Here is a 17,346-nt window from a genome sequence, read left to right as displayed (position 1 = left end):
TTCTTAGCAAGAAATATCTTCCTCTCTCTCCCATAGGATTAATCTCTCTGGTTCATGAACCAGAGAGAGAGACGATAACGAAGACAGGATCTGTCGCTTGTTTCAGAGCTTAACGCTTCCCCTCGCTGCCTCTCTGTCACTGATTCTCAGCTGGCATATGGAAGGCTATATTCAACTGGCTTTGGCTTTAGAGTTGAGCTTCTGTGACAGTCAGTGTCCACGTCTTTCCTCATCAGCCTAATATTGGCTTTAAGCTCTAATGCAACTTTGGTTCTCAACAGTATGCCCTTCTGTCCTCCAGACCTCTTTTTTTTAGGTAGTGGCACGAAACAGATGCTGGTGGGCAGGGCTGCTGTTGCTGCATCACTATTGAAACCCTGTTTGAAGTGCAGCACACTTGCTAAAAGTTTAATTATTTCTTGAAATACATCTAGCGCTCAATGCTCTGAGCATGGTAAGCTCTCAGCACTGTCGGCAGCAACAGCTCATCCTTTTCATTCTAAAACAAGTGAAAACTAGCAGAGTGCTAGTTGCAAGCTTGCCATGTAGGAGCCAGTGGGTGAATAATACAATATTGTTTTTTATTAGCTGCGTTGATGTTTTTTATGTACACTAGATTTTAGATTTGTTCTAATCAAAGCAAAACGAGACTGATAAGGAAGATAAACAGACTAATAGGTTTGATTGAAGTGGAACATGTCAGTTCATCAGCTGGTCATAGTGACGTTTACACATGCGTACTTCAACACAGACTAGAGAAACCTGACGAAAAAGTTGACGCTTACCAAACCACACAATCTAAATCTAGAAGCTCACCACTATCGTGCCAAGCTTAAGAATAGGAGAAGAAATCAGCTTTGTATAGTGTGGTTCTCTAAGGTTTTTAAGGTGCTCCACTGTTTGTTTTGGGGGGTTGTAAAGGCCAAGTGGGAGAGCAGGGAGGAAGTGGAGCATCTGGAGAGGAACTGGGACATCCGGGGAGGGGGAGGCACGAGGTTCATCAAGGTAGGGTGTGGTGCCTGACCTCTGACCCTAAATAGAGGGTAGAGGTCAGAGAGGGGAGACAGACTGCAGCTGTGTAACAAGTTGCAGTCCCAGTGTCAAGCCAATCACTGTGATTTGCCTAGACAGATGTGTCCCCACCCAGTTTACCCAGCGTGCCTCAACAGGAGCTGACAGAAGGGAAGAAAGGAGGGAGGGAAGGAAGGAAGGAAGGAAGGAAGGAATCAAGACAGATAGAGATGCAGGCCCTGCTGAAAGAGTGTTGAGGCAGCGGGCCCATGCTGCAGCACCCCTCCCAGCTCCACACACACACTCCAAGGCCTTGTTCATGGGAGCTGGCAGGGAGCCTTAACCCACCACAGCAGTTTATCCAAGGCAACGCGCCTCCAATTAAAGGGGTTCTCCGAGCAAGGGGTCCCCCCCCCCCCCCATACCACCAGCCTCCTCTCTTTTGCTTCTTTCACCCCATCCCATCGCTGTTTGCTCTTCTGCTACGGAGGTAGGCCCTGATCCTGCCAGGAGCTCGCAATGCCAAGTCTTTTAACAGCAAGATCAAAGAGGGTGAGTTTGCCTCATGCGGGATTACGCTGAGATACGGGATCTGACAGCCTCACCTCACTCCACCCCACACTCCACCCCCCCACCACCACCGGGTAGCTCCATTAGGCTCAACGCATTGCTCATTTTTCCGCAAGAGCTCCCTTGGGCTGAGAGGCAATTATGCAGTGGTGTGGCATAATATTTCATTCTCTTCACATTGCATTACTCTATGGTGGAGCTGGCCGCTAACAGCTTCATGTGGCCCAAGAGGAAGGGAACCGGCTGCTAACAACTTCATATGAGTAGAGGGAGATGGAGAGGGGAGGGAGGGGAGGGAGGGGAGGAGGGGGAGGGGGGTTCTCAAGGGCATGATGTGTCATTGGGAGTCAGGGCTGTTTCACTCCCTTACAAGGAGAGCAGAAGGGTGCACATCCAACCTAGCTTAGGCCAGGTGCTGTTAAACAGTAGGTGTAAAGTGCAAATTGAATATACTGTATATACACACGGGATTCATGCTTCCAAACCTTAATTACAAATCTTCATCAGGCAACACCTTGTCGATCAAAACATTGAAATGGTAAAGACAACAAAGCTGCAATCTTTTATTCTGTTTCTCAGAAAGATGAGAATCACAACTTCTTTGAAATCTTTATGGGACACTGATTTAAATATCTCCTTCTCTGACAAACAGTTATCAGGAATCCTTTAAGGAAATGCCCAGAAAAATTCATACTACATAAATGCTAGGTAACCCTTCCACTATGGTAGACAGGATCCCCTCCATATACACAGCTTTCATGTTAGGCAGAAGGCTACTTGTCTGGCATTGGAAGTCCACTCACTCCATCTCTGGGGGGGTGGCACATGCTGCTAATCGAAGTAGCTGCCTTTGAGAGGTTGTACTTCACACTAGCGTGTGGAATATTTTTTTTTTTCCTGAAGTGGCAGGGAAACCTGTAATACATTGAGGGACCCTAGATACTACAAAAGTTCAAATCCCTTACCTCCATCCCAAGCCTTTTCCATGGTGCTGTGCTCATTAAAAAGTGACACTCTGACTCTGTTTGTGTGTGTGTGTGTGTGTGTGTGTGTGTGTGTGTGTGTGTGTGTGTGTGTGAGAGAGACAGAGAGAGAGAGAGAGAGACAGCCTCAATTTCTTTTTTTTCTTTTTTTAATCTGTCTTTCAAGTTGGTGAAATAATAATAATCTTTTAAGTTCTGGACTTTGATTGATTGCACTCATTCATACTTGTCATACTTTGTGTATTTTTAAGTCCTTCATAAAATCAGGATTAAAAAACTAAATTATGTTTCAGGAGCTTGAATCCAGTGTGCAGATATTTTTTTTCTGTTTCTCTCTTCCTCCTTTCCCATCCACTTCATTGATTCAGGGGAACCTCAGCGGCTTCTAATTCTGTGTCTGCTCCACATTATCTAACAGCTGCACATTTACCTCCCTCTATTATGCACGCATGCCATTCGTTTGAAAGGAATAGAGACGTTAAACATTGAGTGTTTTGGGGGAGGCAGACATAGAGAAAGGTGAGAAAGGAAGTGGGTGCTTTCTCTTCACTAGTGTTCTGTCAGAGCAGGCATGTGCCGCCTGGGGCTAGGCTGTTTATAGCTGTAGTGATTCTGCAGCACTCAGGCAGGTTACACCGTGTGCTCCTGCAGGTGCTCAGGCCCCCGGGCCCCTCTCCTCTCCCCTTGTTTCAACTCTCTCTTCTGCTTTCTCTGTCTGTCATCCAGCTAGCTTTCACCATCATTCACTGCATGTGCCTTAGAGGCCCCTGCCATACCTCTGACACACCCTATCAACACTCTAAACTCCACTACCTAACTATTATTAGTGGGGGATTTATACTTTAGATATATTGTGAGAGTGCCCAGCTTATTGTTCTGTTGCTGGGAGTCCTGTGGAGCTTTAGTCACACACTCCAGCGTCTGCAGCTGTCTGTGTGTGGTCACGTCGATGCTGCAAAGTCTTGCTAATTGTTGTTAGCAGGTATTTCCAGCTTGATTAAGATTCACCCAGCTGTAACAAACAAGCCTGCAGGTCCCAGGTCTCCTTTCCCTCTTCCTTAAAGCACTGGGCAACGTTTTTGGCAAAAGGATACGGTGTGCAAGGAGTTGCCATAACACTGGTGATTTAATCACATAGCAACATCTTATTTAACATTTTCATAGATTTTTAACCCTATGTCTCACTTTGTTGGATTTTCCAGGGAGCATTGTCTATTTATATTTCTGCGTTGCCCAAAAATAGTTTATCACCAGCCGTAAAGACAGAGAGACTGGCTGCTTCAACCAGTACCAGGCAATGGTCTGACTCCATATTCCACCACTTTATAAGGAAGACTTAATTAGTTGAAGCTGTGAATATGACACTATATTGTCTTTCAGTCAAATCAGTATGGAACATTCCATCTCATTGATCATATGCTATACAAGAAGTATTGCAGGTCTATCAGGTTTGTTCCCCCACTGGTTTGTAAGTCCCCAATCCTCATTCCTTGTGTAGTACGTAATTAATTGTTGTTCCCATCCTCACTGAACTGTTTTCATCTCTAAAGTTTTGTTTTATCTCTTGATCATGGCATTAACAACCAGCCTCTGTCCTTGTTACCAGAGATCCGATCCGGTGGGCGAGGGCCCAAGGAGGGAGCGGTGAGGCAGCTGCCCCTGTACGACACGCCGTACGAGCCGGCCGAGAACGGCGGGGACTCGGACCCCGAGCGCTCACGCTGTCCCAGAGAAAGCCGACTGCCCCAGGACGACGAGCGACCCCCCGAGGAGTACGACCAGCCCTGGGAGTGGAAAAAAGAGAGGATCTCCAAGGCCTTCGCAGGTACGATAGCCAGTGCATATAGCATGAAATGGAGTAGATAGAACTTGTTATCCTTATTATCCCCAATGGGAAGTTTTTGTTAAGTGCCAACCATCAACAAGACATATCGCATAGGAAGTACCAAAAACAATGCAGTGAAATGAGAGAGAAAAAAAATCATCTCTGCTCAACCTTTCGATTCCTTTGTTTAGAATCCATATAAATTTTAGACAGTTCCGCATGCTCTTGAAAAGCTTGACTTGTAGATAGAAAACAAGCTTTCTTACCTTTCCTAAGCCATCTTAACTCATATTACAGGACTATCTTCATGACTAAACAAACCTTTTACACTTTACCTGTCACATACTCTCCGCTCTGATATCAGAAGCTCAGACAATGGATTTCACTATGTAAACAAATCCAGTTGTGGGGTGACTGCATTTCAACAGGGGTTTGCCATATTGCAATTACAGGCCTTTAACATAATTGGCTGTCACCTAACTCCTAGATATTCTCTCTCCTGTCTAACTAACCCTGGTATCTGTTTTTCCAGCTCTAACAAATGTGATTATGGCTTCTGTCAGGTTATGAGGTTTCTGCTGCTGCTATAAACGCTCTGTTCACGCTGCCTCCTTTTTCTTTTCTTTTTTTACCTTTGTGAAAGCATTACAGTAAGTTGATTCGCAGGTGTCCAGTGTACTATGTGCTGTTTTCGTCCTGCTTCTATCTGTTTAAACTAAGAGGATACCTATGCTGGTCAATGGGGCATGATTGGTTGTGCAGGTGCATGTAGGTGCAGATTGTCTGGGTGTTCATGAACTCTGTGTGTGTGTGTGTGTGTGTGTGTGTGTCTGTGTGTGTGTGTGTGTGTGTGAGCTGTGGTATGAGAGCTTCAGCATGGCTAACACAGCCATAACACTGAACAGGGCTGTTCCTGGAAAAAAATATGGCATTGGAATATTATAATGCACCCAAAAGAAAAATCGTTAAGGACAAAATGCCAAGCTTTTCACTGATTTGAAAGAACCTAATTTCAAAAATCCTTGATTCTATTTATTTTTCATCGACCCTTCTCTCTTTATATTTTTCTTTTTTTTTATCCTTGAACAGCTCTGCTTTGTTATGACTGCATTAGCTACGAGGGCTCTGTAAGTGGCACTGGATCAGTTCCCCACAGAAGAAAGGACTGCACCTCTAAATCCCTCACAGGTACCGGTGGAGACGGGGTTGGGGAGGGTGGAGTTTCTCTTGTCTGTCTGTATGTATTTATGTATGTATTTATGTTAGAGCTTAACTCAGTTTGGGCTTTATTTCTCACTTAAATCCACTCAGGTTAAAAAAAAATGCTGTTGAAAATTACTGTTATTAGCAATTAATCCCTTGCAAGTTCTTAGCAATTTTAAGCTTTGTTTGCATTTTGGCATACAAAAAGGTATTACCCCTTCATTGCAAACATTATACATCTTGACAAGTCATTTGAGTCTTAAAATCTCCTTTTTATTAAAATAAGAGAAAATAATCTACCAGTAGGTTGAGAAAATGTCACCTGTTTCCAATGCAAATCAGCTTCCTTGACGGTGACATTATCTGGATACTATTGGAGTGATTATACCCAGTGCTTGAAGTGGACTAAAAAAGGTGCAGGTGCTCTACAAATCAGCCTTTCATTGCATGTGTGGGCAAACCCCTGGGTATTAAGCTTGTATTGCCATACAGTATATAAACGATACTACCAATAGGTCTAGTTGATGTTCACACATGTTTTTAACCTTTCTAGGTGCTTGGGTATAGTGGGGAGTATGCATGATTACAGCAGTTGATACCAGGTTGACTCCACCTGTTAACACCAAAGTGCTGTGGTAGCACAGTGCTGTTGTAGCTAAGAGAATTACCGAACAAAATATTTTATTCATGCGCTGACTTACCTACTATAGTTAAAAAATCACTGAGCTACATCCTGGTATGTAAATGTACCGCACACCAACATAGCGCTGGCTCATGCTTGTGTGACTTCTGCTGTAGTGCCTGGTGTACGAGGGCACACTGTATTTCCCTTATGCAGGAGACTCTTGGGGCTCTGCACAGCCTAAAGAAAGATACTGTAATTCCCCCAAGCACAGCGCATTGCAAAAAGCGTTACACATGAACGAAATCAAACCAACCAACCGATGAACACACAGAGCCCAGCTTGTTAGCAAGAGCAAACATTCAAATAACAATGTTTATTAAGCTTTCAGCTTCGGTATGATATTCCCAGAAAATACTGTTTGGCCTTTAAGAGCCACTGCATGAAATCACAAAGTTGGCAGTTTTTAGGTCATCTCACACATGTCCTATAACTGTAAACAGTTTTGTACAGCTTTGTTTTGCTGAAGATTCAATAGGAGTTTTTGAGTGTGAAATTGTCTTCCAATTGATGCCATCAGGAGACACTGAATCACTGCTGTGTTAATTACGGCTTAATGAAATAATGTAAATGAAAAATATGCATGGCCTGAAGGTTCAGTGTGGGATGCAATTGGGAAAATGAAGTTGCCAAGTTTGTCATCTATTTTACATACTTTGAAGACTAAACTTTAGTTTTATAGAAGTTCAAATCAATGGATATAACTTACTTCAAGATAGTGTCACCTCTTTCAAGGAAATTCTCCAGACAGGTGAAGCACATGCATTGGAACCAAGTGAAATGATCTGAGTCCATTGGCTGATTGTTTCACTGGTTTTAAGAAAAACTTAAGACTCAATATTAGACTAAATTACATGTTAAGATGAGCGTGTTTTCGCATTTGTGCTGGGTTCATGCTCTAATGTATGTGCATACATATGTCTGTCTATCCATTCATGTTCTTTATATGTGTTCTTGTGCGTTTGCCACTTGATTCATGTGTCATGTTTTCTTCAGTGTGTGGAGTAAGCACTGAGGTCTTCATAGGAATAAATGTGTTGTGCCTCCTCCAATGATTAGTTGAATAAGGGATGCTGCATTCTTAATCACTCCGCTTTTCTCCCTCATTATTTTTCTGTCAAGCAGCACTCAGAGGAGTTTATTTAGGGTGCTATTTACCAACACACCCCTCTCTCAACCCCCCTCCCACTCCTCACTCCCCCACTTTTGATGATGATTAATTTAATTTCCATTGGATGTCAAAGCGTTGGCTGGAAAGCAGAGAGATAAGAGTCCTGAAGTTGTCTTTCAAAGAAGAAAGCTGCAGTCCAAAAAGTACTTTGATTTACTGCACGTCTTCATCCTGTTTTATGTTTAATTTAGGCAATAATTATTCCCCACTGTCTGGAGGAAAGAGAAAGAGAAAGGGAGAGAAAAGAAAGAGAAAGGGAGAGAAAAGAGAAAGACTCCTCCCATAATAATTTGCTATAAAGTATGCATTAGTCAACATAGGATTGTCCCACTTTTCCTTTGCAGGTGTCAGTGTAGACCAAGCCTTGAACGGCCTGGGATCCGCACATCAAGGGGCTCGGGGAAAGTTTCAGGCCTCTCGGGGCTCTGTCTCCGGCTTTAGTTTGGGATCTGTACCCAGGGCTCTGATCTTTGGAACCAGCTTCCCCCCGTGTCAGGAAGTTAAACACCGCTTCGGTATTTAAGTCCAGACTCGTGACCCACTTATTTAGCACAGCCTACAATCCACCGTAATTCCCACTTTACCAGCCATTCCTTTCTTGTCCTTCCTTCCCCTGCTTAAGAGGCATCTGAGAGTTTGCTAGGTCTGCCTTGCTCTTGTCCCGGAGCTTTCTGTCTCACACAGCCATATGAGCATGTGAATACACACACACACACACAGACACACACACACACACAAACACACACTTAAATCTCATATCTTATAAGTGTAATTTGTTCACCTTTCTATTGCTTTAATTGAATATTTGTCTATTTTCTTATATTGTGAAGCACTTTATGACAAACGTGAAATAAGCGTTAAGTAGATATATTTGAGATGATGTCACCCTCCTTTTTCTTACCAAATTCTTACATTACTCAGGACTAGGGCTGTTGTTGTGATACTGGTTTTCCCCTACAGTACTATACCAGACCAAGTATCACGATACCAATTAAAATAATATTGAAAATTTCTGGTTGATTGCGACTCTTTTGAGCAGGATAGTAAGTAGGAAGTAGGAAGTAGGAAGTAGGCTAGCAGCGCAAAAAAAATCTTAAAAATCTTTGGTATCAATTGTATGGTGAGGTAGTACTGAAGTATGTAACCCTAGTCAGGACGGGTCATCACGGTTCATGAAATTTTAGACTGGGATCAGAAGGTCACGGGCTTATGTCTAACCACAGCTGTGTGTTGTTCGGTTTCCAGAGAGCAATTTCCCCCAGTTTCTGTAGTCGCTTAAGTACTTTACTGCTATGTAATATAGATGAGTAATGATACTGTTCACCGTTCAGATTTCCTAGGCGGTTTCCTCGGCACATCAAGACATTCAATGTTTATATTCCAACAATTATATGTGAAATTAAAGTGTCTGTAAACAAAGTATTAACTGATAATGAAAAAAGATGCACAACCTCAATAAACCGCAGTGGGTGTGGAAAAAAAAAAAGGCATTAAACGAATACCAAGTGCTGCCTACGTCCTCCCACCATGGTGTAACATGGTAATGCAATCTGCATAAAGGACAATTTGTCTTCATTAATGGTAGGGAAGGGGAGCAGAGTAATGCCCCTTGCATCAGGCCTTTCCTCAGCTGTCCCTATTGCATGAGGCCTGCCTGCCTGCTCGCCTCTTCACAGCACTTGGTCTGGTGTTATTATTCACTGTTGGCCTATCTCCTGACAGGTATGCAATGGAATGTAAATTCTCTGCCTTGTTAGGGTGTTGGGAGGCTGTGTACTTGCGGTTCGGTTAATCACTCATCCTCGCTGGACCCCGCACCCCAACCCACCCCCCCTCCCCCGAACACACACACACACACACACACACACACACCAACCACAACCCCTTCCCTGCCTCCCTCCTGGGCATTGAGTAGGTGATGGATGAGACAGGAGGTGAAGAGTGAGGAAGACACATTAGAATTTGAGCATATGAAGAGGACTATGTGTGTGTGTGTGTGAGAGAGAGAGAGAGAGAGAGAAAGACAGATAGAGAAAGAAAGAAAGAAAGAAAGATAGTGCTTGCATTTTCATGTGTATAAACACGTAGGTGCTTTAACTATTCATATCACACACTCACAACACCCAGACATGGACAGGCTGCCACTGGAAATCTGAGCCTCCTCTCAGCAAGAATGGCAGAGAGAGCCAGTGTTACTTAATCTCCATGCCCCCGTGTTACTGGCTAGTAACTTCAGTCACTTGGCTCCTGGCCAGCGGGATACTATGCACTTAACACGGGAGATAACAGGAGGCGCTGTCAGAGCGAGCCAGGTCTCTGGGAGCAAGTCACCGCTTTATGGTTTTTTAATGAATCTTCACGGATTTAATGACCCAGAAATGTGAGGCTCAACTCTTTTGTCCGTAAGTAAATAATTGATTCAGTTACAGCCCTGTACCGGTTCTGTGCGCCAGCTGTTTTGCGGGTGCCACGGTTCTGTCGTGGCTCGTGTCCGTCCGTCCGTCTGTGTGTCCGTCTCTGCTCTGCCGACCCGGTTTCCCCTGCGCTGGCTGTCACTCTGCAGCTCTGCCTCGTCCTCTTGGCCTCGGCTGCAGCCGCCGCTGATAACCTTCCCGACAGCGCTCTTTCATGAGCCTCAAATGTGTCCTACCGTCTTTCACTGAGCACTGCGATGGCTCTTATCTTCACTCACACACATTGGCCACACACAACAGCCCTGTAAACCCCCCCACCCTCACCCAGCCCAGTACAGAACCGCCGCTCTGCCAGCCAGTAAGCCGCCCTGGAACCCCCTGCTGGCCAGCCGTCACTCTCTCTGGACAGAACTGCAGGGAAAAGGCCTCACTGTCATCTCTCTTCTCCATCACTCACTCGCTGTGCCACTTTCATTTTTTTTTTTTTTTTTTTTTTTTTTTAAATACCAACATGTGGTCTTTCAAAACAGATCTGTGCTTTGAAAACAGAGCTGGGACTGCATAATGTGATGGATACAGTATGAGGAGAATTATGAGGTGGCATTTCAGTTTCTCTGAAGCATTACACAGTTGTTATCTGTAATGATTTGGGTGTCGATGGAAGAAACGTGTCTTCAGAAGAGGCCGGTTTTGTTTTCCGAGCGCTCCTGCTCGTAATGCGGCGCATAAACATCACAATCTTCCAACTTGTTTTGAATATGCATGCAATTAGCCAACCAAATTAAGCAGAACTAAATTAAATGGTGCTGGTGGAAACAAGCACAGCTCGTGATTTATGGTGCAGCGCTGTTTACAGTGATGGAGTGCCACGAGCTAATGAAAAGCCTGGGGTAAACAAATACCTGGCTTTAAAAATAGACCCGCGCCTGGAGGAACAAAGGGAAGGCAGGCACAGATAACAAAGGACTGTTGTCCATTTTTCAGGTCTCTCTGGTTCTCTTGATGAACTGTACTGCCAACAGAGCAAAACAAATAAACTAATCGGCTACTGTGTAATTACACTCAAGCTTACAGAATTCCCACTGCCAGACTGGTACTCAGACTGGCACTGGGCACTCCATGTGACATCCTGCCAGGTTCCCCACATACCTAAAGCTAGCAGGATGTGTGTAATTTTTAATTTTTATTTTTTTTGTCATTTTCCCAAAGGTTTTTCATTCTCGCACTCCAACAAGTCCTGGCATGGCCACTTTTGTGCAGTTAATTGGAGTGACAGAAGCTTTGTTGACTTTAGAATGGAATTTATCCCCTAGGATCCAGTCTGCTGCCTCTCTGCCTCCCTCTCTATCTGTATGTCAACAGGATGTGTTATGTATTAATATGGGCTGAGGATTATGTGAATAGATGATGGCATATTGGTGTAAATGCAGTCAGGCATCAGTGTGCAGTGATGTGTTTTCAACTTGATGACAAGGAGGTAATCATGATTGGATGTATATATTGTGTACATATTTCTTCACAAAAATTATGACACCAGCAGTCATTAAGCTCTACATAATGCCAGTACTTCATTAAGGAAAGTAAAATAATACAATATGTAAAGATAGGTGTGGCATTGTGGTGAACCTGATGTGTAGATCAGTGTCAGTGTGTATGCAACTGCTGTTGTCACCTTAGCTCTGAATTAGGATGAACACATCGCCCCCTGCTCCCCCTTTCAGGCAGTTCATAACTTCATACAGAGACCCTCATAGAGCAATGCTGCAAGGCCTGAAGACGCACTCATCCATGCAACAACATGGCATCTAGAGCCAATGCTTATTCAAAAGGGCCTTGGGACTGACAGCATTTTTGAATACGTTATGAGGTGAGGGAGACACCGGTCGCCTGGAGTTTAAAAAAGCGACGCACCTGCCTATTGAATCAGTTTACCTTAATTTCCAGAGTGCCAAATGCTATTATTCAGCAGTGCAACCGAGCGAATCTGAGCCAGACTTGCCCAAATCGCCTCATCCTCAGAGCGAGGCTGCGAAGTGCAGGCAGCCTTCTGCTCCCCAAACAATTACACGCTAATCTGCAATGTGAAATGAGAATTAGGCTTTTAATCTCATAGGAAGAGAGTCCCCTACTTCACCCCGAAGTGGAGGAAGTTATATTATCTTCCAGAGCTTCTGACCTCCAGCCAACCCCGCTGTCTCCATCCTACCCCCACCCTCCTGTCCCCCCCGTTACCCCACAACCGCCCCATCAAGTTAGCTAGCAAGCAGCCCCTCCTTCCAGCCACCTTTCTCTAGTTTAGCACCCTGACACCACGGGCCCAGCTATTTAATTGCTTGTCGGATTGAATATTCTCCAGTTTCATCTAGCTCACCGATATTGCTTTTCATTAGCATGTCCTGCACCAACCCACTGCAATTCCTTGCAGGGTGGAAGAGGGACAAGTCCATAATGTTATGCTTGTCCTTAAACTGAATAACCAGCATGTACACCAGCCAATAAAATCCTGGATTCCGTGTTCTTTCTTCTTAGGCAGATGAAATAGCACTTAGTCAATCGTGTTTAGATGAGCGGGTGATTCTGATTGAGCGTAGTTTGAAAAATATGATTGAATATAATTTCTGACACTCATTGTTAAATCTGACAAAACTGACATTATTAGATATCTTTAGCCCTTTACCTAACAAATACTAACATTTTAGAGGTAATTATATGTGATATGTGATTTTTCAATACAAACATTTTCAAAGCCCTTCAGTTTACTTTAGCCCAAAAATCTAAAACTAGAGTCTTTATGGTTGGTTTTATTGAATCTCTTTCCATGGTAGACATGTCTCTATACCTGTAGGCCTGTGAAGGAAATTCAGTTATGAAACTGAACACCAGAGCCCCACGCTTATTTACAGTTTCTCTAGAAGATTGGGACTGACAGGCAACATGTCATTCCTGGCTGTAGACCCCCCCCCCCCCCCCACCCCCCCATGTGGCTGCTACTGCTGGGCCATGTTTCTTTATTAGCCTAGACCCTCTGACACTAGCTTTCTTGTGGATGGCAACAAAACATTCCCCTATCCATTCGCTCATTTATTAAATCTACTCTGCTATTTAACAAGTGGTCCTTCCACAGTGAAAGATATGCTGTTGCACGAGCACTCGATTTACCCTGGTAATGCCCCCCCCCCCCCCCCCCCGTCCAGACATGAGGCATACATTATTTAAGGGGCAAGGCCTGGGGAGTGTCCACTTCCAGGATGGATTGCTCTGAGGCTTGTTCCAGCGGAGGATATTGTCTACATTGCTGTTTATCTTATTATAGAGCCCTGAGGCTTTTTCTTTTTTTCTTTTTTTTCTTTTTTTTTAACTCAACACTAAGACTAACAGCAGCGTGTGGGCTACTGTATCTATGCCTATCAGTAGCCAAGCTCAAGGCTGCTTAAGTTTGATACTCTGTAATTTGAAGGTGCATCAGTGTTTCATTTATTTCCGCCCTCTTTAATGAAGCCCCGCATACAGAATATGGTGCTGATGGCGTGGTAATCCCCTGGCATTAAAATGTAAAATGTCAGTGTTTCATAAGCTATGGGTTGGGATTCAAAATGTGTCATGCGCACATTTCTGGTGTGTGTCTCGTGTGTTCTAATGAGCCTGGATCCCAGGGTGAGACTACTTAGACTGGGTCCCAGGTTGAAAAAAGTTTGAGATTCCCTGAGGTAGAGAGTGGGCCCAACCTCTCAGGTAAACTAACCTCACTTTTCCTTTCAGTCCTGTTCTCTTCCTTCCTTTTCTAGTCCACAGCTACTGCTGATTCTTGCACTACAGTATAACCAGCTCTTTACCACAGTATGCATTTTCTATTATACTCGCTTGGCTCTTATCTATTTTTCACTTATCCCTCCTACACTCTCTTTTCTCACTCTCTCTGTCTCTCTTTGTTTCTCTCTCGCATTCCCTCCCATCCTTCACTCCCTCCGCCTCTATCTCTTCTCCCTCTCTCCCCCTCTCTCTCCGCCTTTCCTCTGGTGACTCGGGGCGACACTTGCAGTAGAGATTAAAGTGATCAAGGACCTACCGTGGGCCCCTCCCGTCGGGCAGCTCAACGCCGGCCCTCCCCTGGTGGAGGAGCTGGAGTCTCCCTCCCAGCCGGCCCAGGCCTCGCCAGGACAGACGGCCTGTGACCAGCACCACATGGTGGGTGTTGGTGTTCATGTTGTCCCTGTCTCTCCCGTCAGCACGTGCCGCCTCCGAGTCTCATCCATCCGTGTAACAGTCCCATCCATCCTTCCGTTCACCCTATCCATCCATCCATCCATCCATCCATCCATCCCCTCCTTTCAGTTTAGCCCTATATTGATTTTATTCACTTTTTGAAAGAAATTCCAGTATCTAACCACCAAATCCAATCCATCTACCATTCAACATCCTCTTTATTTCACTGATGAATGGAGCTTGTGTGCCTGCTAAATCAACAGTGTGATGTGATGTGTTGCATGTCAGTCTTGGTTACGTTCTCAGTTTGAGTTTCATAAGTCTGCTGTTCTGAGTTTCACTACTTGAAGCAGCTGTACTGAATTTTGAGTATTATATGAACAAACCAAGGAGGACATTATATTTAGGTCAGTAATCAAGGTGCAAACAATTTTAACAATAATCTGGATTTGCAGCTTTTTTTGGATCATCTTTACCAAGCATGCCAGTACAACTGGAGGGCACCGCAGGATGTGTGAAAGCTACTTACTAAAAGAGTTGTTATCCGTCAGAAGCACTGTATGATGTGTCATTAGGTGTTAGCCCGGTAATGAATGCACTTTTCCATCTGGATTTCCCGTGGCAGAAAATCACTAACTCTTTCCCAGGTTTTAGGGCTGAAGCCTCATTAGTTTTAATTGTGCTGAATTGCCTTCTGAATAGGTAATTGCCACTCGCGGTGACCCCCATTTCCTCTTGTCAACATACTCATAACTGTCCCAAATGTCCTTCTGCCCGCTGCTCTCTGCGACTGGCTTACATGAGTCAAAAAAATCTAACTCATTTGAGATGATTTCAGTTCAGGACTTGAGTGTCCTCACGTCAGGTTGAGCCATATTTACCATCTTATCTAACATAATGACCAAATAATAAGCCTATTTTCGAGCAAGAGGGTCATTAGATCGTGATGCTGTTTGAAGCTTTCCACAGACTCACACACGGTGACTGCTGTAATTACCCGGGGAAAAGACGGACGTGTAGCAGAACTAATGCCAGGAATGGGATTTCCCCTGGCAGAGTGGGAGGACTTAGACTGAGACCATGTAAGAGGACACTGCTGTGTGCTGTAGGCGAGGACAGGGCAAGGAGATGATTTATGCCCCATAATTCCATGGGAAAGGTTCTGGTTCCCTGTGTGATGTGAGTGGGTTTAAGATTGGCGTCCAGCTGTAAAATGATACTCTCTCTGTCTGAGCCAGCGTTGGCCCCGCTCTACATCGGCGGGGTCAAAGGTCGCTGTGGCAGACATGGGGCGGCGGGGGGCCGAGGGGCGGCGCCCTCCGCGACCCCTGTGAATACAGTTACAATGCACTCTCTCGACCTCGGCCTCCAGCCAGACCTTCAGTCACGCACCAGGACATTAGTCATCCATTATACACAAGATAGCTCACATACTCCAGCTCGCTGCTCTTTACCCTGGCTGAGCTAAGGGTCTGTATAAGTGTTTGTAAAGGCTATCATGGTTAGCTCTGATATAGACCAAGAATGAACAGTACCCATTACAGTTCAGGGGAATCTGCCTCATCTGCTCAACCTCATTATCAAAATTTGAATACAGCTTGACAGGGCAGATATTACATCTACATATAAATGGAGGGCAGTCTTTTGTCTGAGTATAATGAAGAGCTTTTTGCCTTTGTTTTCTGACATGAATTAATTATCTAGCCTTTAGAGCATTTTCTTAGCTTCTCCTTCCTTTTATCTGAACGGAGTGGGGAAAAAAAAAAACAAAGTAATTAAAATATATCCAGATTTAATTTTGAACAGATTCACAAGCTGTCGAGACATTGGAGAGTCATTTCTTTGTCTTTGGAAACCTCATTAGAGTTGCATTTTGGGATTTATATGAAAAGAAAGAAAGCGTATTCCTAGATGGTGGAATCATTAGAGATTTAACCACTGGATTCAGCAGAGGTGCTCTAAATAAATATTATTGTAGTCCCTCCAACAAATCATTATTTGATTTCCCAATGCACAGAATTAATATCAACATGAAAGTGAGTGATTTTTAAAGCTACTGGTTCCCTGGGTATCACTCCGTGTTGAGTACTATTTTCAGAGTCGCCGTGCATTTCAATGAGCTGCGGACCTGTTAATCATTTCACACGTCAAAGCTGGAAAACTTAATTTTCACCCCACAATGCGGCGGTCGATGGCACACCTCGCCCCACAGAGTAGTCAACCTTTCTGATAAGAGCACCATTAGTAAATGAGAATTAATTAGCCGGCTTAATTAGAGAAACTTGCTCAGGAATGTGGGCAGAGAGGGAGATGCGTAGTCAAGTTGTGTGGAGTCCTCAAAGCTGTACTGCCTCTGTTGTAGTGAAACCACATAACTACAATTTCAGTGTTTTTCTAACTTGAATTGAAAGGTTATGTGGACAATTATGTGTTGAGTGAGTTTTATGACCCATGAAACTTCCATTGTATAGTTAAAATATACACAGATGTCAATGAGAAAATAAGCATTTGTCATTCCCAAAATACTTTTTTGCAGATGCATTTTTTTGGTGCATCAGTGGTGTTATATGCCACTAAGGCTCTCTCCTTGTGTTTTTTGTTGCATTGTATTGTGTTGTCTTGTGTTGTGCTATGCTGCGCTGTGCTGCATTGCATTAGTTAGTGTTGTGGATTGGGCTCAGTCTGATTATGGAGATGTCACTTTGACCTCTGTGGCCTGTGTTTATCTTGGTCTTAGCCAATCAGCTCCCTCTCTCACACACTCTCCCTCCCCCAACATCCTCTTTTTTTTTTGTTTTTTTGTTTTGTAGAGCTCTCTGAAGGAAGCTACATGTCTGGAGAGGGCAGGTCTTTCAGCCATCAGTCACCATCTGACTGACAGTTCAATCTGATACACAGATTCCATTTGCTGTGCTTTACAGGCAACAATACTGATAACACACACAGACATGCATGTGCGCACACAGACGCCCCCGCATGTTTATGTGTGTCTTGTGCCTGTGTGTGTGTGTGTGTGTGTGTGAGCGTGCGCATGCAGACGTATACATGTGCACACTCCCGTCCCTCTTAAACTGCCTCTCAGGACTTTTGTTCTTCTGTGGGCCAATCCTCTCTTCAATCTCCTGTCTTCCGTGTCCCGGAGTGTGTGCTCCAGAGAATGAAAGGGGGAATGAGTTTGGCTGACTCCCAGTGATATTCAACCTTAAACCATAATACTGCGACAGTTCCAGCTAGTGTTGGCGAGATGGCTGGCAATCATAGCAGACACGGGTCCCTCCACACTT

The 17,346-nt window shown here is 44.3% G+C and overlaps 1 protein-coding gene across 2 annotated transcripts in view; it reads left to right on the top strand.

Annotated features, from left to right (window-relative positions):
• LOC139654798 (SH2 domain-containing adapter protein F-like) overlaps positions 1 to 17,346 on the top strand; it is a 101,742-nt gene that overhangs the window by 67,022 nt on the left and 17,374 nt on the right. The window contains exons 3-4 of one of the 2 annotated variants that reach the window (XM_071531971.1): positions 4,171 to 4,389; positions 5,479 to 5,577. In XM_071531971.1, the coding sequence (XP_071388072.1) occupies positions 4,171 to 4,389; positions 5,479 to 5,577 (318 nt within the window). The remainder of the gene's footprint in view (positions 1 to 4,170; positions 4,390 to 5,478; positions 5,578 to 17,346) is intronic. The other variant, XM_071531972.1, reaches the window with a different exon arrangement.

The sequence above is a fragment of the Centroberyx affinis genome, unplaced genomic scaffold (genome assembly GCF_046629955.1).
Source record: "Centroberyx affinis isolate AG114_WGS23_722 - 3 ecotype Tasmania unplaced genomic scaffold, CSIRO-AGI_Caff_v1 ptg002151l_1, whole genome shotgun sequence".
NCBI lineage: Eukaryota > Metazoa > Chordata > Actinopteri > Beryciformes > Berycidae > Centroberyx > Centroberyx affinis.
This window is presented reverse-complemented; position numbering and strand designations above follow the sequence as displayed.